Below are 21,905 nucleotides of genomic sequence, written 5' to 3'. Positions count from 1 at the left end.
GGCTGCTGTGCCTGGGTTTAAAGCCCAGCATGAATCTTCCTCTGTAACCCTATTTCTGACTTCTCCCACAATTGGGTACACCTGCTAGCACTCCTGTACTCTGCCTTTCTTGGCTGCCATAGTTAGTCCAGGCAGTCGTGGCCTCATGGTGTGGAGCAAACCATTTCCAAGTTCTCACACAGGCATGCTATAACCAGGGAGAGCTGCCTCCCAGTTACTTCATGAGTCAGCGTCACTCCCATCTCCCTAGCTAGACTTGTTGATATGCAAAATAACCATTTTTGCATATCAGGTACGAAGCTATCCTGCTGTTATTGATATGCACAATAACTCTCATTGGCCCTGCTCCATGGGTCCCATTCCTCAGCCAGACTTGTGCAGGTGGGAATATCCTATATTCTGGGGCACCCAAAGTTATGGACGCTGTTATAAATTCTTTGTTTGGGGGACCCTGGCTGCAACCCCATTACTGTGAGCGGAGGGGAGCACAGCATTTACCTACTCTGCCATCTTGAGCCAGGGCCGCTTTGGTTTAGAGCCCACCATGGCTGTTAATGCCAGCAGACCATAAACATTTCCTAGAGTGGAAAATATGAGGTGAGCATAGAGTCTTAGGTATGAAGTTACCTCCCTAGACCTGATTCCCAGTTCAGCTGCCTCCCCAAAGTTAATAGTATCCAATTTGTAGATCTTGCCTGTTAATATATTTATTAACTTGCTTAATAGTCACAGAGGCTTCCTGAGGAAATTGCAGGCAGGGATTTGCCAAAAATGTACCCTGGTTAGAAAAAGTTTACTTAATAGTTGGCTGCTTGCCGTGCTGTATGTAGGGTCCTATGCATTTTGGTCCCTCCTGAGGGTGGCCGGCTTTGCATGCAGTGCGAATGGTGCCCTGAGTACCGCCCTTGTTGCTCTGTGCAGGGTGGCTGAATGTGGCTGGTAGCCGAGGAATGACCTCAGTTTCTTTTTGCAGCTTCTTGATTAGGAAATCACAAGGACCTCGAGTCTGTGTTTCATTTGGGAGTGTTTTCCCTGTTAAATCTGGATGGTTTCAGAGTGTCAAAATGCTGCCATTGTAGCTGGAAGCCTTGACTGGTGCCCTGCCCACAGTCATACCCCTGCTTTGACGGAAGTCCTTCTTAGTTGCCCCTTAATTTTATTTATTTATTTATTTATTTAAAATGATATTTTATTGTTTATGCTATAACAGTTGTCTCAATCCCCTCTCCCCCTTGCTCTACTCCCTCTGGCTATCCCCACACCATTGTCCCTGTGCATGGGTCATGCATATATATTCTTTGGCTTCTCTCTTCCCTCTGTTTCACTCCACATCCCTGTGACTATTCTGTAACTGCCCATCCGTACTTCTTACTCCCTTCACCTTTTTTGCCCATTCTCTGACCCCCTTCCATCTGGCAGCCATCAAAGTGTTGTCTGTGTCTATGATGTTGTTTCTATTCTGCTTGTCTATTTGTTTTTTAGATTCAATTGTTGATAGATGTTTATTGCCATTTTATTGTTCATATTGCTTATTTTGATCTTCTTAAAGAAGACTCTTTAGCATTTCATAAATCCTGGTTTGGGGGGATAAACTCCTTTAGCTTTACCTTGTCTGGAAAGCACTTTATCTTCCCTTCCATTCTAAGTGCTAGTTTTGCTGGGTAGAGTAATCTTGGTTGCAGGTCCTTGCTTTTCATCACTTTGAATATTTCTTGCCAATGCCTTCTAGCCTACAAAGTTTCTTTCCAGAAATCAAGATGAAGGCATAGGTAGACACACTGTGCCTCATCGCACAACCAAAATAAGAACAACAGCAATTTAGAAACAAAATAACAACCAGAATTGACGGAAAATTGAACTGTATGGAAGTCGGAAAACCAAGGAGATAAAATAGACACATTCATCCAGACCGATAGTCAGGGTAGAGTCAGGCGGTGGGGCGAAGTTGGGCAGCCGGACGGAGAGGGGTTGATGCACATAAAGCCGTGGTACTGGGCATGAAAGGCACCCCGGGTGTGCAAGACAGCAGAGGGCAGACCCTGGGCATGTAGGTGGTGGCTGGCAGACCCTGGGTGCAGGGTGGCAACAGGCAGAGCCAGCAAGGTGGCATTTGTGAAGCAGACACTGCACGCAAGGTGGCTGACCTGGTGGTCCCACATTCATGTGCAGATAAACCAGGCGAAATTGGGGAGCAAGACAGATCTCACAACCCAGGGTCTCAGCACCAGGAAATAAAGCCTCAAGACACTGATTGAAAACACCTGTGGGGGTTGAGGCACAAGGAGAGACTCCCAGCCTCACAGGAGAGTTCATTGGAGAGACCCACAGGGTCCTAGAACATACACAAGCCCACCCACCAGGGAATTAGCACCAGAAGGGCCCAGTTTGCTTGGGGGAAGCAGTGGAGGGGACTGAGATCCAACAGAGAGTGGAGCAAGCACCATTGTTTTCTCTCAGACCCTGCCCCCACATACAGAGTCACAACCCAGAGACTGGGTTGCCCTGCCCTGGTGAACACCTAAGGCTCCACCCCTCATATGTAACAGGTGCAACAAGACAAAAAAAAATTGCCCAAATGGAAGGACAGATCAAAGCTCCACAGCAAATACAACTAAGCAATGAATAGATAGCCAGCCTCTCAGATGCACAGTTCAAAGCACTGGTGATCAGGATGCTCCCAGAATTAGTTGAATTTGGGCGCAAATTAGACGGAAAAATGAAGGCTACGCTAAGTGAAATGAAGGAAAATGCACAGGGAACCAATAGTGATGGGAAGAAAACTGGGACTTAAATCAATGGAGTGGACCAGAAGGAAGAAAAAAATGACCAAACAGAAAAGAATGAAGAAACAAAATTTTTAAAAAATGAGGAGAGGCTTAGGAACCTCGAGGCCATCTTTAAACATTCCAACATCTGAATTACAGGGGTACCAGAAGAGGAAGAGCAACAAGTGGAAAACTTATTTGAACAAATAACAAAGGAGAACTTCCCCAATCTGGCAAAGGAAATAGACTTCCAGGAAGTCCAGGAAGCGCAGGGAGTCCCAAAGAAGTTGGACCCAAGGAGAAACACACCAAGGCACATCATCATTACATTAGCCAAGATTCAAATGAAGGAGAGAATCCTAGAAGCAGCAAGAGAGAAGGGGAGAGTCTACTACAAAGGAGTTCCCATCAGACTTTCAGCTGATTTCTCAAAAGAGACCTTACAGGTAAGAAGTAGCTGGAAAGAAGTATTCCAAGTCATGAAAGGCAAGGACCTACATCCAAGATTGCTCTCTCCAGCAAAGCTTTCATTTAGAATGGAAGGGCAGAGAAAGTGCTTCTCAGATAAGGTCAAATTCAAGGAGTTCATCATCACCGAGCCCTCATTATATGAAATGTTAAAGGGACTTATGTAAGAAAAAGAAGATAAAAAACATGAACAGTGAAAGGACAGCAAACTCACAATTATTAACAACCACACCTAAAACAAAAAACAGAAACAAATGAAACAAACAACTAGAACAGGAACAGAACCACAGAAATGGAGATCACATAGAGGGTTAGCAACAGGGGAGAGGGAGTGGGGGAGAGGTGGTAAAGGTACAGAGAATAAGTAGCATAGACGGTAGGTAGAAAACAGACAGGGGGAGGGCAAGAATAGTAGGGGAAATGTAGAAGCTAAAGAACTTGTGACACATGGGCATGAACTAAAGGGGGGGGAATATGGGACAACTGTAATAGCATAATCCATAAAATATATTAAAAAAAAGAAACTGACAGTCTTATGGGAGCTCCCTGGTAGATAACTGGTTTTATTTCTTGCTGATTTTCAGATTCTCTCTTTGGCATATTAAGATATGTCTTGGTGGGGGCCTCTTTGGGTTCATCTTGTTTGGGACTCTGCACTTCCTAAATTTGTATGCCTTCAGCAAGTTAGGGTAGTTTTCTATCATTATTTTTTCAAATAGGTTTTCTATTTCTTGCTCTCTTCTCCTTGAGGTGCCCCTGTGATGTGAATGTTGGTACACTTGAAGTTGTCCCAGAGGCTCCTTATACTATCCTAATTTTTTGGGATTCTTTTTCCTTCTTGCTGTTCTGATTGGTGGTTTTTTGCTTTCTTATATTCCAAACTGCTGATGCAGTTCTCAGCTTTATCCATATTACTGTTGATTGCCTGTAAATTGTTCTTTATTTCCATTAGTGTATTCTTTATTTCTTATTGGATCTTTTTTATGCTGTTGAGGTTCTTGCTAAGTTCATTGAGCGTCCTTATAACTAGTGTTTTGAACTCTGCATCTAGTAGTTTGCTTATCTCCATTTATTTTAGTTCTTTTTTTTTTTTTGAGTTTTGTTCTGTTTTTTTTTTTTTTTTTTTTTCATTTGGGCCATGATCCTTCATCTTCTCATTTTGGCAGACTCCCTGTGTTTGTTTCTACATATTAGATATAGCTGTGACATCTCTCAGGCTTGGTAGAGTGGTCTAATGTAGCAGGTGTCCTGTAGGGTCCAGTGGCATAGCCTCCCCTATCACCTAAGCTGGGTACTCAAGGTGCACCCACAATGCGGGCTATGTACATACTCCTCTTGTGGTTGAGCCTTGATTACTGTTGTCATGTCCAAGATCAGCCACTGCCTATGTTCTGTCCTCGGCCACCCAGCATAAGCCACAGAGTGATCTGCAGAAGGCTGCTCCTTGCACTGGCCTTGGAGGTGCTCAGGTGAGGCCAAGCTGTGAACCAAGGCCAGCTCCTGCTAGTACCAGGCCTAGGACCACTTAGCAAGAGGTATGGGGCTTGCTGAGACCAGACGCTACTTGTTTGAGAGAATTTAGGAAAATATGAAGCATGAGCCAAGACAAGCCATTGTTATGGAAAAGCCACTGGAAACAGGTTGGGTGGGCCCAAAAGTTGGGTGAGCAGGGCATCTGCAAATCACCAAGGTGGGGCAAACAGTGTGATTCAGGTTGATGGAGTCTCAGATATGGCACCTTCCTGCCAACTCTGTGGGCTCAGAAAAGGAACAATGGGCCCTGGCTGGTGTAGCTCAGTGGATTGAGCTCGGGCCTGCAAACCAAGGGGTGGCCAGTTTGATTCCCCATCAGGGCATATGCCTGGGTTGCAGGCCAGGTTCCCAGTAGGGGATGCCTTGATAGGCAACCACACCTTGATGTTCCTCTCCTTCTCCTTTTCTCTCCCCCCTTTCTAAAAATAAATTAGTAAAATCTTTAGAAAGGAATAAAGAAAAGGAACAATGGCGCCTGCCAGCACTTCTGTCTGGGAGAAAGCTGCTTCCCAACTTTCACCATGATGCCAGACAATTCACTTCCTCCTGTATGTCTCTTGGTGACTTTCAATCTGCTGCCCCAGGACTGGAGCTCTTTAAGAGAAACTGCCTGGGTTCCAGAAGTTTCTGTCTTTCAGAGCCTCATTCCCTGGTGGTTTTCATAGCCAAAAGTTATGGGGACTTACCTTCCTTGCTGAAACCCCGGACTGGGAGGCCTGGTTTGGGACTGGGACCCCTTGCTCCTGGAATACCCCTCCTGATTTTTGTCCGCCACACATGGCTATGGGACCAGCACATTTCATGTCTTCACCCCTCCTACCAGTCTCCATGTGGTTTCTTCTTTAATTCCATAGTTGTAGAACTTCTATTCAGTTCAGTTTCTGGTGGCTCTAAATGATGGTTGTTGTGTAGTTTAGTTGTAATTTTGATGTGGTTGTGTCAAGAGGTGAGCTATGTTTATTTACACTTCCATCTTGACCATAAGTCGCCATTTAATTTTATATAAAGACCAGATAAAGATAGAGTTGGATGAGCTGACCCACCAAAGGTCTTCCAAAAATTATGTGACTCATGATGACGGTAGGTTGACAAATTTCTTAACAATCCTAAACTGGTTCTAAAAGAAATACGTATTTTTTTTTTTAGAAAGTTACCTTCCCTTCCCAATAAAACCAAAATGGACATAATTACTGTCACTACTATTTACCATTGTTGCCATATTGGAGTTAGCTTTCTTGGCTTTTCTTTTTTTGCATAAGTCTACACTTTTTAATGTAAAATTATGTGTCCTATTTTTATTTTGATTTTTCCCACCTAATGTGTGATGAGCACTTGGCTACCATCACATGTTTTCCCCAAACCCAGTAGCTGAATGTGTCTACAGAGTGTAAGAAAAACCATTCTGGGTAGCAAGCCATCTTTGGGGCGATGCTATTGTCTCAGGTAGGACATCATGGCTTTAGGTTTTGGGGCCCCAATCACATTCTTTAAATATTGTCAGAGGTGGCAGATCATTATCTTCTGAAGGATGGCTTTAATTTTTAAAATAAGTCAATCATTTTCCACTTCCCAGTGCCATATGCTGGATAAAGCCAAGCTTGACATGTGGCTGTGACAAATGAGATTAAATTTACCTGGGTGACTTGTAGGGGAAGAAAAGAGGATGAGAGTGGATATTGATTGGACCACCCTGACAGCTGCACCAGGCCGAACCCTTGGAAGCCAAAGCTAATCTCTGTGTGAGCATTGCAAGTGTGCAGGTGGTCCTCCAACCTTAGGGACTGGGGGCATCAGAACCTGCTGAGGAGCTTGGTGAAAATGACCACGAGGCCTGGATTAACAGGGATATGGGGGAGAGAGGGTCAAAAGGGACATCTGCCTTATCTGTGATTGTAGTGAACTCTGCTCATTTCCTGTTCAATGCCTGTGCCTCATTCCTCCTTGATTTTTAAAAATATTTATTTATTTTAATTGCTGTTCAAGTACAGTTTTCTGTCTCTTACTCCCATCCCAGCTCACCCCCCCCCCCCCAGTGCTTCCCACCTCCTTCCCATTTCCTCCCCCCTTAGTTTTTGTCCATGTGTACTTTATACTTGTTCCTGTATCTCCTTGATTGTGTTTGGGATGGCTGTGTGCCCACCTGAAAAAGTCTCTTACGCAGTCTCCCTTGCAGCTGGGAATGACCACAGGACATAGTTCTGGCCTGTGAGATGGAGGTGTAGGCCCCTGGGGAGCGCACCCCTTCCTGAAGGAACAGCAAACCCTTTGGCCCTCGTGTCCCTTCCTGCCTCTTTCACGCCAGCTGGAGCACAGCTGCTGTCAGGCAGGAAGCCACAGGCTGTGATGCAGAGCAAAAAGTCAAGACCTGGGTCCTACATGTGTTCCTTGACTGGCTACCTGTCCAAATGATTCTGATGCACAATGAAATGTGAGGATTGTTTCTATTCTCATTTTATATATGAGAATAATGAGGCCCAAGGAGGTTAAACAGTGTTACTCAGTCTTTTTTAAGTGAGATCTGCATCCAGTACTGCTTGGCCCCAAAGTGTGTCCCTACCCTACCATCCCACCTTAGGGAGGGCTGGCTTTTCCTTCCGCAACACAGCCTCACGCCTTCTGGAGGGAGCTGCGGAACAGAGGACCCAAAACTGCTTTTGACACAGTTTCCTGCTGCTGACCAGGGACAGCTTTGCTGCAGTGCACATGTCCCCAGAAGGTGAAGTGTGATTTCTGGCATATTGGTTAAAAAGTGGGCTCATAAAGTTTTGATCTTGTTTTCTGCCTTTGAAACAAAAACTCTTTGAAACTAGTTTTTCCATTGACTTTCTAGGGTTCAGTCATTGAAGAAATACTAGAACATCTCACCCATGAAAGGTAATTATGGTTGTTTCATGAGTGTGGAAGACGTATAGCTCATAAGTGCTGAAGTAGTCTCCTGTGAGTTATTAGAACTTGTAGTATCCATGTTATACCAAATTAGCCATCCAGGGCTGATAGAATTTTATCTGTAGTTCATCAAGGCATTGGTCAGTGCTGTAGATTCATGACAATTAAATACACACTGGCTTGCCTGGAATAGGATCTTTGGGTAAGATGGCCAGCTCAGGCATTTTACATGGGTATTCGGAGACTTGTATGTTAACAAGGATTTTTTGATGGGGAAGAGCATTTTTACTGTGTGAAACAGGAGGTCAGTGTACTTGAGACCCTCAAGGGGCTGGCAGCCTTGTGTGGATAAAGTGTGGCTTTGTGTTCCTGCCTCAGTCTCACACACCAAATAGTCAGCCTTTTGGACATCACTCTGTTATGTGTGAAGCATTCTGGGAGGTAATTTACTCTGTTGCCTTCAAGGGGCTTCTTTTCAGGTTGGGGAGAGAAAGCAGATATTCAAGTCTTTACAATGGCACCTATCCCACCCCTGCTTCTTGTGAGGGCTGTTATGTGTCAGGCCTTTAGAGATGTTCATTTAATTCTTACAAAAGCTTTGCGAGGTATAGTTACTATTGTTCCATTCTATTGATGTAGACTCCAAGGGTCAAAGAGGTTTAGTTCCTTGCTCAGGGTCACATAGCCAGTAAACAACAGAATCAAGTGGGAGCTCTGGTTAGTCCCCGAGTATTGCCTCTGCGTGATGTCGTCCGTCTCCCAGGGTGCTCTGCCCTGTATGGGGGGCAGTGTGGGAAGGGTGGTTAGAGGAGACCACTTTTGACCAGGAGAATTGGGGAAATCTTTGTAGAAGAGGCGGGATTTAAAGAGTTTGGGCTGTTTAAAGCTAAGTTGGAGAAGGTGGGGGTATTTCTGGGAATAATGAACAGTCTGATTGATTAAAACATTTTTCCTTGTAAGGGTGGGGTGGGACAGGAAGAAGGAAATGAAGCTGGAGAAGTAACTGGGACATTCTAAAGGGTACTCAGTACCAGGCTAAGTTATAGGAAGAGTATTTTGTACTATTGTAAAACTGTTTTGAAGATGTTATATATTGTGTTGTTCATTATTCCTTAATATAAGAATGATTGCAATAAATTAATCTGAAAACTTAGTGTCGAGAAGAAAAAATGCTTTTCCTTCTAGTCATGTCTTTTGTTCTGCCTTTAATTAGAAAGTGAGGACTGTGAATCTCATTCTCTTTCACCTTTTGCCAAGGCTACCAGGAAGTCCAGGCTTGATTAATGTCTCACAGTACTATCTTATCTCCCTGATTCTTGGTGAAATAATTTCACCTTTTATTTCATATGGTTTCTAATCTTTTATTTTATTTGTCTTGGGTACAAATTATTTTTAAAAACTTTTATAAATTCATTTGGAAGTAGGTAGGATATATCTTTTCAATATGTTTTAATGGTTGGCGAGAAGAAACATAGACTCTTATACTATCATAGACAGAGGCAGAAAGGGACTGGAACAGGGCAGTGATATAATCAAAGCTTTCTTAACATATTGATGAACTGCTTGCAGCAGGCTTCTGGGAAGGGCATTTTATCTCTTGGGCAGGGGATGGAATGAGTCTCTGGCAACCCCTAGAGTTGTAGAGTATCTGGAGGGGGCTGCCAGGTGTGTGTCTGCCTTGGGGGCTCTCTGCAGCCATCCTGGCCCTGATGAGTTTGAAGTCGGGTCCATGGCATGCCTAGACCACCTTTTCTTTAATTTTCACAGTACTCTCTGATTTGATCGTTCTCTAGGACCACCAGGTTTTTGTCTCTTACCAGGAGAGTGGACTAATGTTTGTGTGTTAGCAATTCTCCATACCCCACTTTCCTGGAGTCAATTTAAGGAAACCTTCAGTAAAATGTTCCATCATAGTGAGTAGAGTGTCAGCGTCTCAGACCAACAAGAAGAGACCGTCTCCTGGTCTGATGGCCCTGAGGACATCAAGCTTGGGGGACTTGTTTCTGAAGGTCCACAGAAGAGGGACTTAGCCAGGGTGCTCTGCCGCCTCCCTCTGTGCGCCTAGGCCTAGGCTCTGTGTGTCTCTGCTGGCGTCTTCAGGAAGTCACAGTGCCCTCCCCAGAGAGCCGCTGTGCATCCCTATCTGTAGGGACCACCTTGCTGCTGTGAAAATTCATGTCTTTTAAAGTGTTCTTATTTATCTTTTTAAAGTGTTCTTATTTATCTTTTTAAAGTGTTCTTATTAAGAGTATCAGTTAAAGCACCTGAAATGCTCTAGGGCAAGAGTGGTATCTGACTGGGGTCAGGGGTTCTTGAAGAACCTATTGAAAGTCTGCCCACATTTCTGGAAAGGTCTTACCAGATTCTCAAAGGAAATATATTCTTCCTTTAACAGTTTATCCAAAAAGTTAACAGCTACTCTAAAAACAGAGCTTTCTATGGCCTTCTTCCAGACATTCTTGAATATCCATATCAAACCATTTCCCCCACAGCCGGCTGCTCAGAGCAGCTCTAGAAGAAGGGATGCAGAGACATCCAGACCTCCAGGGTGGGGGAGCAGCACTGGAGGACGTAGCGCTGCCTGTGCAGCCACCTGCAGAAGCCCTTTACATTCAGGTGCAGTCTCCAGGGAGTTCCTGTCCTCCCAGCCTGTAGCTGCTGAGTGGCCAATGCTTTTTTAATGATTCCTGGCTGTGCTGTTGCTCTTTTTTTTTTTAATTAAAAATTTTTATTTACTGATTTGAGAGCAAGAGAGAGAGACATCCATTTGTTGTCCTACTTATTTATGCATTCATTGGATTCTTTTTATGTGCCCTGACTGGAGATCGAACCCTCAACCTTAGTGTATTGGGATGAATCTGAGCCACCTGGCCGGGCCGTGCTCCTGCTCTTCGCTGTGCCAGGCACTGAGAGCATCCATACAGTATCCCCCTTTCAAGTAGCAGAGGAAAGGCCATTCTCCAAGCTGGTCTTGGGAAATACCTTCAGGCTGGGTATTAGGAACTGTAGCAGTGAGACTTAGGACAAGCTCATAAAACAGAGATTTTTCTCTGTGGTTGGGGCTGGAGTCACTTGATTTTGTTTTGCATTGCTCTCTTCCCAAGCATACAGACACAAAAGCACTTCGGTGAATCTGAAATGGAAGCATGTTCTCCAGTAATTGCTGAAGAATGTCTTTTCCCTAATGGCTTTCCCGAGCAGCTATTTCTATTTTATTCTATTTGACAAGCATTTGTTGAGTATCCACTATGTGCTGTAGAATTTTTTCTATCAGAGAAGGCAGGTTATGAGGAACCACTACGGAGGTTAGGGGTTTCGGGGAAATCGGCAAGCAAGGGTGATGGTTCCCAGAAGAGCACAGTTAATTCAGCCAGTGTATGCTCACACACAGCTGGTGGTCAGGGCCTCACTGAGAAGATGCAGTGGAGCTCAGAGTCAAAGGAAGGGTGCAGCCTCCTGTGTTCTCTTTTGACCCGTTCATTATGTGAATGTATTTTTACCTTGTGGTTGTTATGCACATAATATTTTATGATGCCTGTTTTTCACTTAGCATTACTATACCAATTTCCACTTAGCAACCTGGCCAAAGTATTTATCATTTTTTAAAGCTGTGTAGCATTTTCTTTTGCCTATTGATATACCCTTGTTGCTTAGCCATCTCTCATCTGTTGAGAATAACAGAGTTTTTCTCAATTACGGATCTTTGCAAAATCAGCTCTCTCCCTCCTAGCTCATTTCCTTAGGGGTATATTTGCTGGGTCAAAATTGTGAATGGTTTTATGCCTTTCCAACTGAATTACTTTCATTATGGAAAATTTCAAACATATATAAAAGGAGAACTATTATGATGAACTCCTGTGTATTTATCACCAAATTCCAACAATTATCAACTCATGGCAGTTTAGTTGACATCGCCCCCTTTTCCTATAGCCCTCCAAGTCCTTCCCTGAGGGCACCCTTGTGACCATGCCTGTCTTAGGTCATCCCTCCCTTGAGGACCTTACCCCTCATTGACTAACCAGTCATCCACCTGGGGCCAGGCAGGATGAAGTAAAGGGGGCAGAGGCAGTGCCCCTTCCAAGGAGATAAGCTTTGTCTCCTTAGTGACTTGTGGTCCCAAGGCTTTTTTACTTAGCCTTAATTATGGGGGAGTTACAGCTTCTGAACCCAGGCAGGGTGGTTCCCAACAGATACTATGTTTCTTTTTCTACAATAAAAATTTCAAGATACTAGGAAAATGCCTAGCATCCAGTGGGAACTGGATTTTGATCATCTTATTTTTGTGTTTCCCTTGGCAAGATTTGTTTGGTGGTTTTGGCAAGGTGACCCAGCTAGAACTAGGGTTAAAGTCACATTGTCATTAATAAGTTATACAACCTGTGTGCAATACCTCTGTGAATTTTAAATATTGTACAAATAAGAATGCATGTTTGTGTTGGGTCTCTTCTTCCTATTTAAACATGGTTAAACTTAAATGTAATCTCCCTGTTTGCTCTCACTATTGATTTTCCCATGTTTGGGATAGGAATAGTTTTCCAGGTGATTCAGAAGCCTGCTGTATCTGGCTTTGGAATGCAGATCACCTATGCACATAATGTCTGCATCTCCCAGCCCAGACTGGTTCTCGGTTTGGTGCCCTACCAGGTGGCAAAAACACAAACCATGGGTAACACGTGCTAGGACAAGGGGGAGTTAATAGGGAAACCAGGGCAGGATGAAAATGCCTTTTCAAAGATATTGGGATTAGAGGGCTTTTATTCTTAGGGAAAATAGTCTTTATAGTCAAAAAGATTTACCTACATTCAGGACAGCCTTATTCTCTGTGCCTATTTTTGATGAAAAAATTAAATAACTGGATTTTAGTTTTGGATATGAGTTTGCCATTTTATTTATTTTTTAAAAATATTTTTATTATTTATCTTTAGAGGGGAAGGGGGGGAAGGAGAGAGGGAGAGAAACATCAATGTATGGTTGCCTTTTGTGTGTCCCCTGCTGGGAACTGGCCTGCAGGGAACCGGCCTGCAGGGAACCGGCCTGCAACCCAGGCATGTGCCCTGACTGGGAATCGAACCGTGATCGTGTGGTTCGCAGGCCCGCGCTCAATCCACTGAGCTATACCAGCCAGGGCTTGAGTTTGCCATTTTAGTCTTTTTAAAAATAATAATTTTCCCTTCCCATCTTTATAAAACAATAATAATAGAAAAAAAATATTTCTTTTTAAATATATTTTATTGATTATGCTATTTCACTTGTGCCAGTTTTTTTCCTCTATCCCCCTCTGCCCAGCACCCCATTTCCCTCTGACAGTCCCCCTCTTAGTTTGTGTCCATGGGTCATACATATAAAAGTTCTTTGGCTTCTCCATTTCCCATACTATTCTTAACCTCCCCCTACCTATTCTGTACTTACCAATTTGCACTTCTTAATCCCTGCACCTTTTCTCCTATTCTCCCCCTTCCCCCTTCCCCCTCCCAGCTGATAACCCTCCAAATGATCTCCTTACCTATGATTCTATTCTGTCCCTGTTCTGGTTGTTTGCTTAGTTTGTTTTTTAGATTCTGTTGTTGATAGTTGTGAATTTATTGCCATTTTAATGTTCATAGTTTTGTTCTACTTCTTAAATAAGTCCCTTTAACATTTCATATGATAAAGGCTTTGTGATGATGAACTTCTTTAGCTTAACCTTGCCTAGGAAACACTTTATCTGCCCTTAGATTCTAACCCATAGTTTTGCTGGATAGAGTAATCTAGTTTGTAGGTCCTTGCTTTTCATCACTTCGAATACTTCTTGCCAGTCCCTTTTAGCCTGTGAAGTTTCTTTTGATGGTCTTATGGGAACTCCATTGTAGGTAAGTATCTGCTTTTTTCTTGCTGCTTTCAAGATTCTCTCTTTATCTTTTAACCTTTGGCACTTTAATTATGCTGTGTCTTGGTGTGGGCCTCTTTGGGTCCATCTTGTTTAGGACTCTGTGTTTCCCAGACTTGTATGTCTATTTCCTTCACTAAATTAGGGAAGTTTTCTTTCATTACTTTTTCAAATAACCTTTCAATTTCTTACTCTTTCTCTTCTTCTGGCACCTCTATAATTTGAAACCTGATACATTTAAAGTTGTCCCTGAGACTCCTTAGCCTATCCTTGGTTTTTTTTGGATTTTTTTTCTTTTTGTTGTTCTGATTGAATGTTTTTTCTTCCTTATGTTCCAAATCATTGATTTGATTCTCAGCTTCATCCCCTTCACTCTTGGTTCCTTGTATATTTTTCTTTATTCCACCTAGTATAACCTGCATTTTTGCCTGGGTCTTTCTTATGCTATTGAAGACCCCAGTGAGTTCCTCGAGCATCCTAATTACCAGTGTTTTGAACTCTGCAAATGGAGATTGTTTATCTCCATTTTGTTTAGTTCTTTTTCTGGGCTTTCGAGCTGTTCTTTCATTTGGGCCATGTTTGTCTCCTCACTTTGGCTGCCTCCCTGTTTGTTTCTGTGTAGGTGGTTTATAGTTGAGTGGTAATTTTTGCTGTGGTTGTGCAAGGAGGCGAGCTGTGTTTACCTGTGCCTCCATCTTGACTGAAGTCCTCAGAAAAACATTTTAAAGATTTGCGTCTAAGCCAAATACTTTGACACATTGATTATTTTCACTTTTTTTGGCATTTCTCTCCCAGACAGTATCCATATGCAACCTGTTTAAAAAAAACAATTTCGTGTCTTGTTTTCTTTACACCATTACAAAATGTTTCTGTATGTTTTAGTAATTATTACTTATAAAGGCTCTAAGTATAATTACTTACAATTAATCGCTATAAGTAATATAATTACTTATAGTGGCTATTTCGTTGAGTTGACAGTTTATTGGGTTGACCAAAAAGTTCCTTTAGGTTTTTTTTTGTACAATGGCTCTAGTAGTACTTAGTTGCCTTTAACTTCATTTGAAACAATTTTGTTAGATTGTATTGTGACAGCTGTCCTATCGGTGTGCATTTAAAAAAAAATGGTGAATTCTTGTTCATCCATTTTAATATTGAAGGTGGAAGAAAATATACAACATTTTCAGCATATTATGCTTTACTATCTCAAGAAAGGTAAAAACGCAACTAAAATGCAAAAAAAGATTTGTGCAATGTATAGAGAAAGTGCCATGACTGATCAAACATGTCAAAAAATGCTTTGCAAGGTTTCTTCATACTAGTGAGTGACATCTTGGCCAAATAATTCTTTTCTGGGGGCTGTCTTGTGCATTGGAAGCTGTTTAGCAGCACCCCTGGCCTCTACCCAGTAGAAGCCAATAGTAGGAGACAGTCCACATACTTAAAATATCCAAAGCAATATAAGTTATTGGTGAAAATGAAAAATATGTCTTTTATTTTACAAAAAAAAACCTCAATGGAATTTTTGGCCAACCCAATACTTAGCCATCACTTTTCTGTATGTTTAGGAAGTTTTAAGAATTTTAGCCCTGACTGGTGTAGCTCAGTGGATTGAGCACAGGCCTGCGAACCAAAGGATCGCAGTTCGATTCCCAGTCAGGGCACATGTCTGGGTTGCGGGCCAGTTTCCAGCAGGGATGCACGAGAGGCAACCATACATTGATATTTCTCTCCTTCTCTCCTTTCCTTCCCCTCTAAAGATAAATAAATAAAAATCTAAAAAAAAAAGAATTTTAAATGATACTGTATTGAACATGTTCCTATAATACCATATTGAAAATGTGGGTAGCTTTCCCCCTTTTTTCAACAGCTTTATTCAGATACAGTTCACATACCATGCAATGTATTCATTTGAAGTGTAGGTTCCAGTGGTTTCAGTACACTCACAGAGTTGTGCAGCCGTCACCACAGTCAGTTTTTAGGGCATTTTCATCATCCCCGTTTGTGATCACTTCCCATTTTCCCTGACCATAGGCAACCTCTAATCTAATTTGCCTCTACAGATTTGCCTATTCTGGACATTTTCTGTACATGGAATCATGCAACCTGTGGTCTTTTTTCCCCCACTTAAAACATTGTGATAAAATGTACATAACAAAAGTTAGCCATCTTAGGTGTTTGAAGTGTATAGTTCAGTGGCATTAAGTATATTCAGATGTATACGGCCACCACCACTATCCATCTGCAGAACCTTTTCATCCTCCCAAACTGAAGCCCCATACCCACCCAACACCACCCCCCATCCCACCCCTGTTCTGGCAACACCCTTCTGCTCTCTGTGAATGTGCCTTCTAACATAAGTACAGTCATAAAGTGTTTGTCCTTCATGGTATCTGGCTTTTTTCACCTGGCATAACATTTTCAAAGTTCAACCATGGTGTAGCACATAGCAGAATTTCATTCCTTTTTATTGCCAAATACTATTCCATTGTGTGGATGTATCATATTTTGTTTATTCACCATTTGATGGACATTGGGGTATTTAGCCATTTGGCTTGTTCCTGGATTATATTTAGTTTTAACTTTATTTCATCAGAGGTGTTTTAGCTAAGTAGGACAAGAGATATTAACCACAGAGCAAACTTCACCTTGCTTAGCTAGAATGTGTTCAAGAGCAGGGGTATTGTCTAGTGTTGCTATGGCAGTCATTGTAATACTTGTCCCAGGAAAAGTATTCTTTTAAGTCTGGTACCTTTACTGGGACTGACATCCACCAGGAGTTAAACATCTAAGTGAGAGTTAACACCTTTAAATGTTAACACACATGGATTTTTGTATTTTAGAGTGTCAAGAGTCTTCTCCATGAATCTCTCTGAAGATGAAACATCTTGATAGAAACATTTTTGTAAAAGCATCAGAGTAAAACAGTAATTGTCTGTAAGTAACAAAAGACTTTTTAAAAGATTAGAGTTCAGATACATACATCTTAAGATCCCTTCTTAATGAACCTTGTGCAATGCATACACACCTTTTGCAGTATGCACTGAGGGTCTGTAACTTATAAATATCTTTCCCCTTTTGTCCTACTTTTCTCTCCTTATTTTAAAACAATCATTTTATTCTAGGGCATAATTATTTTTCCTTTTTCTTTATCAATAAAACACATGTCCTTTATATCTTTTGTTATCTAAAAACACATTTTATTTTTTCCTTCTCCAAAAGTGTACCTCTCTTTTCCATACCTTCTTTACCAAAAATATACACCCTATTTTAAATATATGTATAATGAAAGATTTAGCACCAAGTGGGGGTTCCCTGTAGGGCAGACGCTCCATCCAATGGAGACACAGGCTAGTACTGTCCTGACAAGCTGCCCATTGACTCACCAAGAGTCCACACCAGGCCAAGAGGGTGTCCATCTAGGAGAGTTTCCTCTGTGTTACCAGATTTGTTACTAACCTCAAGGGATTCGCCCCGGGGAGACCCATTCAAGGAGACCTGGCTGTTGCAAGGTAGCTTTATTTACTTACAGCAAGTAAAGGACAGGTCACAGTCAAAGCTGAGTCTCTGGGAAGGGAGGCTTAGCCACTGCTTGTATACACGATTTGGTCAGTTATATGTTGATTTCTTCTTTGTGGTCAGTTGTGTTGGGTTGTCAGATGCATCCAGTTAAAGCTGGTCTGCAAAATACTGTTCTACATTTTAACATTTAGCAAGAATAGCATTAGTAAGAACCATGGCCTTGAGACCCTTGCCCCATCTAATGGTTTCACTGTAACCTTTCCAGCAGTGGGTATTATTCTTTTAAAGGTGTTAATTTGAAATACGGGTTTAACTTCATTGTTTTAATATGGGTGTTTTTCATCGTTAGCTGCTATTCTTCCTAAGACTAGGCCTCTAGGCATAGGGACAGCCAGCTCGTATTCGAGCCTCACTGTGCTGGGTTGTTCCTGGCTGCTGCCCACAGATGCCCAGCGTGCTGCAGAGGGTCTGCTGGTAGCAGGGAGAGCGTTTCTTTTTGCTTAGTTCCAAAGGACAGCTCTTTGCTCATCCTGTTAGAGCTCCGTGGCTTTTCTAAGCATGACAGGCATGAGCCTTGGGTCCCTTTGGGGAGGTTTTCTCCAGGCTTGGAGTTTCATTGTCGTGCTCTGAGGCAGGAAGGAGACCGTTCTTTTAGACTGGCCGCTATTCCTGGCTACTCCGAGGGACTGGTCAACAGAAGGCCACCCTGTCCTGGTCCAGCCTGCTCGTGCTCTAAGGAGGCCTTGGGGTGGCCTCTTCCCCCTGCTTAGGGGCTGCTGTGAGTGCCTCAGAGGCCACTGCCTATCCTTTGGCCTTGCCTGCGCGCCTGTGGTCTTCCCTGAGGGACCGCCCTCTTAATACATGCGTGAAGAGTTGGAGTTCGTATTTATTGCATGCTCACTGAGTGCCAGGTTCATCGCTTTGTGTTTTATCTCACTAATTCATTGGTATGACTCTTTTTGCCCATTTTATAGATGACTAAACTGAAGTTCGGAGGTGAGGAAATTTGCCCAGAATCACATGATCCAGGAATGACCCTAGCGTATTACATTCAAAACTATGCCTTAGACCAAGTGCTGCCCTGCCCCTCCCCCCCTTCTCTGAGCAGTTATGACCAACCTGGCTCGTATCTCTGTGTGGTGCACTCCAGCACAGCCTCATGCTAGTCCCAGAGTGACCTGTCAGTTCTTTTGGGAAGCCCCTCCCTCTGACCCCCTCGGAAAGCAGATTCCTGGAAAATGAAAGGGCTCTCACCAGCTGGCCTCCTCGCGCTGCTCCCCTTCTCCACAGCCCAGTGTTTCCTTCCAGTCTTGGCAGGCCTTCAGATCTCTGCTCAGCCTGTTCCTGCTGCCTCCCCCTCTTCCAGATTCCTGCTCTTCCATTTCACCAGGTCCTTCCTTTAGCTTTCACAGAACCCTCCTCTTCCTCTTCAGCATGATTAGCTGTTCCTTGGTCATCTCCTGGCATGTGAGCCTTTCTTTCTTTCATACACTCCTATTCTAACACTCCTTGCATTGGGTACTGGTTGCTTGTTTGCAGGTGTCCTGCCCGGTGACCTCCTTATTGGTAGGTGATCCATCTTGCTTGCTTTTTCTGTCCCACCCTCGTAGGGTGCCTGGCAGGGTGAGGCCTCTCAGTTAAAGTTTTTAAGTTGAACTGGGAAGCCTTTGGGTGGCCTTGCCTGTTCCCCCACCCTCAGGACACTCAAGTCTTCTCTGAGCAGGTACATCTCTGCATTCAGGAGCAGCTGGAACAGGGCCTGGGTGCAGGCAGTGCACGGTGAAAGTGGCTGGCCATCTCCTATCCCTCGAGGTTCACAGGGGCCAGGTGAACAGCCCCCAGAAAGCGCTCTTGGAAGGAAGCAATTGGCAGCATATCCTCTGAGCTTCGATGCAGTTCTAACCAGAGCTGCACCAGCTCCCAGGGGACCTTTTATCGTCCCAATGGCCCGCCCGCCTGGCCTACCTGACCGTTAGAGAGCAGCCCCTGGGCAGGCTGGCCCTGCTGGGGCACCTCCCCCCCAGTGGCCCATTGTCACCCCAGCCCTAAATCAGTGTCTCCCCCCAACTCCTCTCTCACACTCTTCTGTGATCCACAGGTAATACTCTGTTAAATACAAGGATGGAAATATATCAAACCAGTGGCTCTGCTTGTAGGGAATACACCCCAAATGCATTTTAAATCTGTGGATCCTCCTCAAGGGAATTCCAGTTAAAAAAGAGCTTGGGTTGGCAGCCTGCAGCCTGTGTGCCAACAAGCTTCCCTTTTCTCTGTTGTCTGCCTGGTCTGAAGGGCTCCTTTGTTCCGGGCGTGGGAGGGTGTGATGTCCTAATTAGGCCTAGTGTTGGAGGAGCTGCCCTTCAGAACCCAGTGCTCCAGACAGGAGGCTCTGTTCGCAGTGATTTTGTGAATTTGCTGGTCTTGAAAGAAAAGAAGATTTACAAGGTGGGAGACTAAATGCAGTGTGCCAACCGGATTGGCTCCTGGACAAAAAGGGGCATTAGTAGGAAAACTGGAACATTCCTAATCCAGTCTGGAGTTTAGTGAACAGTACTGTGCTAATGTTCATTTTTTATTTGGACAAATGAACATTGGTTATGTAAGACAATGACATTAACAGAAACTGGGAGAAGAGCATATGGGGACCCTTTATATAATCTTTGCAACTTCCCAGTAACTCTAAAATTACTCTGATATTAAAAGTTTATTGATAAAGAAAGAACAAGGTAAAAAGGCTAATCCAGCAGCTAATTGTACCCAACCCTTCATCAGGGCCATCCTTTACACTTCTTGCCCCCGGGTTTTAGCCTTCACCTGCAAAATCAGGAGGGTAGGCTGGAATCTAGGAACCCTTTCCCAACCTGCTCTTGAGGCAAGGGTGGTTTTTGCCACACTCCGACCCTCTGTTTAGGGTCTAAGGCCAAGTCTACCAGGAAAACCTGGGTCATGTGGTTGGCAGTGCTGCTACTTACCAGCTATACACTGCCGGTCAACAATCTGGGCTTTGTTTTCTTCACCTATTAGGAGGTGGATAACCTGTCTGGAGGGGGGAAGAGGGTTACATAGGATAATGCATGTGAAGAACTTGGCCCAGACCGAGTATTAGGCTCGGTTTTGATGCTCAAAATTGGCTTTGATTCTCTCCCTGCTTGTGTGTGTGTGTGTGTGTGCGTGTGCGTGTGTGTGAAGGAAATGAGTGCTATTTTCTTGAAGACTTGAGAACAGTGGGTCAGTAGTAGCTTGGAGGTCATGGACGCTGCCAGTGGGGAGCCAGTAGCAGCACTGTGCCCCCTCGCCCCCACATTTCTAGAGATCTGGGAAATGTGATGTCTGTTTTGAGTAACTCATGTGGAATCTCCTTTGCTAGATGGTCTCTGAAACCTCTTGGAGTTTTAATATTTGAATTTCAGGAAATTGTGCCGTGGCTGTTTCTTCATCTTGAGGGTGGGCCAGATTGTTTGGGGGCTTCCTTCTGGAATGGGAGCCCCTGGTGCTTCTTCTAGGTATGGAGTGCTCCTGGCTCAGAAAACCAGAAATCAGAAAGGCTGGAGACATTTGCAGGATCCAAGAACACTGAATCTGCTGGGCATGGCTTGTGCATGGCCGCTTACCTGTAGGTGGCAGTGGAGACATGGTAATTGCAGAGTGCAAGGGGAGTGCAGGCAGAATCCCTTTGGGAAGAGCAGTTGGTCATAAAAGTAATCATGATGACCACTGACCACAGTGTGGCGGACCGTTACTCTGTGTCTGGGGCTTTGTCAGATGCTCTGTATGTGTTATGTACTTTACTCTCAGAACAACTATGTGGGAAAAGTGCTACAATAAGCACATTTTACAGATGACAGAAAGCTTAGAAAGGTCAAGTTACTGCCCTGGTGTTACACAACGAGTGGCAGAACTAAGACTCACACCACGGTCTGAGTTCAAACCCCCTGATTACATTCTCTACTATGATGCCATTTCTCCTGCTCCTGTGTCCAAAGGAAAATGCAGGGATGACTAGGAGCCTAGCTCTGATCTCCCCACACTATTCAGTGCCTGTCATCCCAGGGCCTCACTCATCATTTCATTTATAAAGGACTCTTGTCACCATAAGTTTGGGCCCTTGTGAGGAAATGAAGACATCCTGCCTTCATGCATCTTCAGGTTTAGATACAGAATTTACTCATGTCTTGCTAAGCCAGTGAGATTGGAGGAACCTTTCAGAATGGCATTAGTACCGTGTAGAAAGCCCAGTTCTTGCATGGATGATGCTTTCAGCTGCTGGAGCCTGTCAGATCTCTTTGGGGAAGCACTGGAGGAGGCTTTGGAGAAGAGAGAGGTTTGGAGCTGAGCATGGGCAGGCAGGCTGCAGTGCAGGCTTTCTGATCACAGAAGTCTTGAGATGGTTTCCTCAGAGAGGAAAGCAGAGAGCCAAGGCCCCTTGACTTACAGAGCCTTCCAGACACTGATGCACTTGCTTCTTTGATCCTTCAGCAAATAACTTGCTGTTCTGTGGAATGAGGACTCAGGTGGGCCTTTCCTTCAGCTTTGCCTACTTTCCCAGAGGGTGGTCAGATTGTGTAAAAGTGTACATAAGCCCAAGGAAGCCTACTTTCCTCACTTCTATTTGGCACAGGATTGAAAGTCCTAGCTGGGGCAATTAAGGAGGAAAAACAAAGAAAAAGCATCCCGATGGGAAAGGAAGAAGTAAAATTATCTCTGTAGGTGACATGACCTTATATATAGAAAACCCTAAACATTTTGTGGAAAAAAACTTTTAGAACTAATAAATCCAGCAAAGTTGCAAGAATACAAAATCAGCACTAAAAATCAGCTGTTTATATACATTAACAATGAACAATCCAAAAAGGAAATTAAGAAAACAG

At 43.7% G+C, this 21,905-nt stretch overlaps 1 protein-coding gene across 10 annotated transcripts in view; it reads left to right on the top strand.

Annotated features, from left to right (window-relative positions):
• Positions 1-21,905, top strand: part of TOM1L2 (target of myb1 like 2 membrane trafficking protein) — a 130,414-nt gene that overhangs the window by 47,735 nt on the left and 60,774 nt on the right. The window contains exons 2-3 of one of the 10 annotated variants that reach the window (XM_053665657.1): positions 7,372-7,482; positions 7,597-7,640. The exons of 8 other annotated variants lie outside the window; for them this stretch is intronic. In XM_053665657.1, the coding sequence (XP_053521632.1) occupies positions 7,634-7,640 (7 nt within the window). In that variant the 5' untranslated portion in view covers positions 7,372-7,482; positions 7,597-7,633. Of the gene's footprint in view, positions 1-7,341; positions 7,483-7,596; positions 7,641-21,905 lie in introns of all 10 variants that reach the window. One more of the 10 variants, XM_053665656.1, reaches the window with a different exon arrangement.

Source organism: Artibeus jamaicensis, unplaced genomic scaffold (genome assembly GCF_021234435.1).
Source record: "Artibeus jamaicensis isolate MK-2021 breed Jamaican fruit bat unplaced genomic scaffold, CSHL_Jam_final contig_419, whole genome shotgun sequence".
NCBI lineage: Eukaryota > Metazoa > Chordata > Mammalia > Chiroptera > Phyllostomidae > Artibeus > Artibeus jamaicensis.
This window is presented reverse-complemented; position numbering and strand designations above follow the sequence as displayed.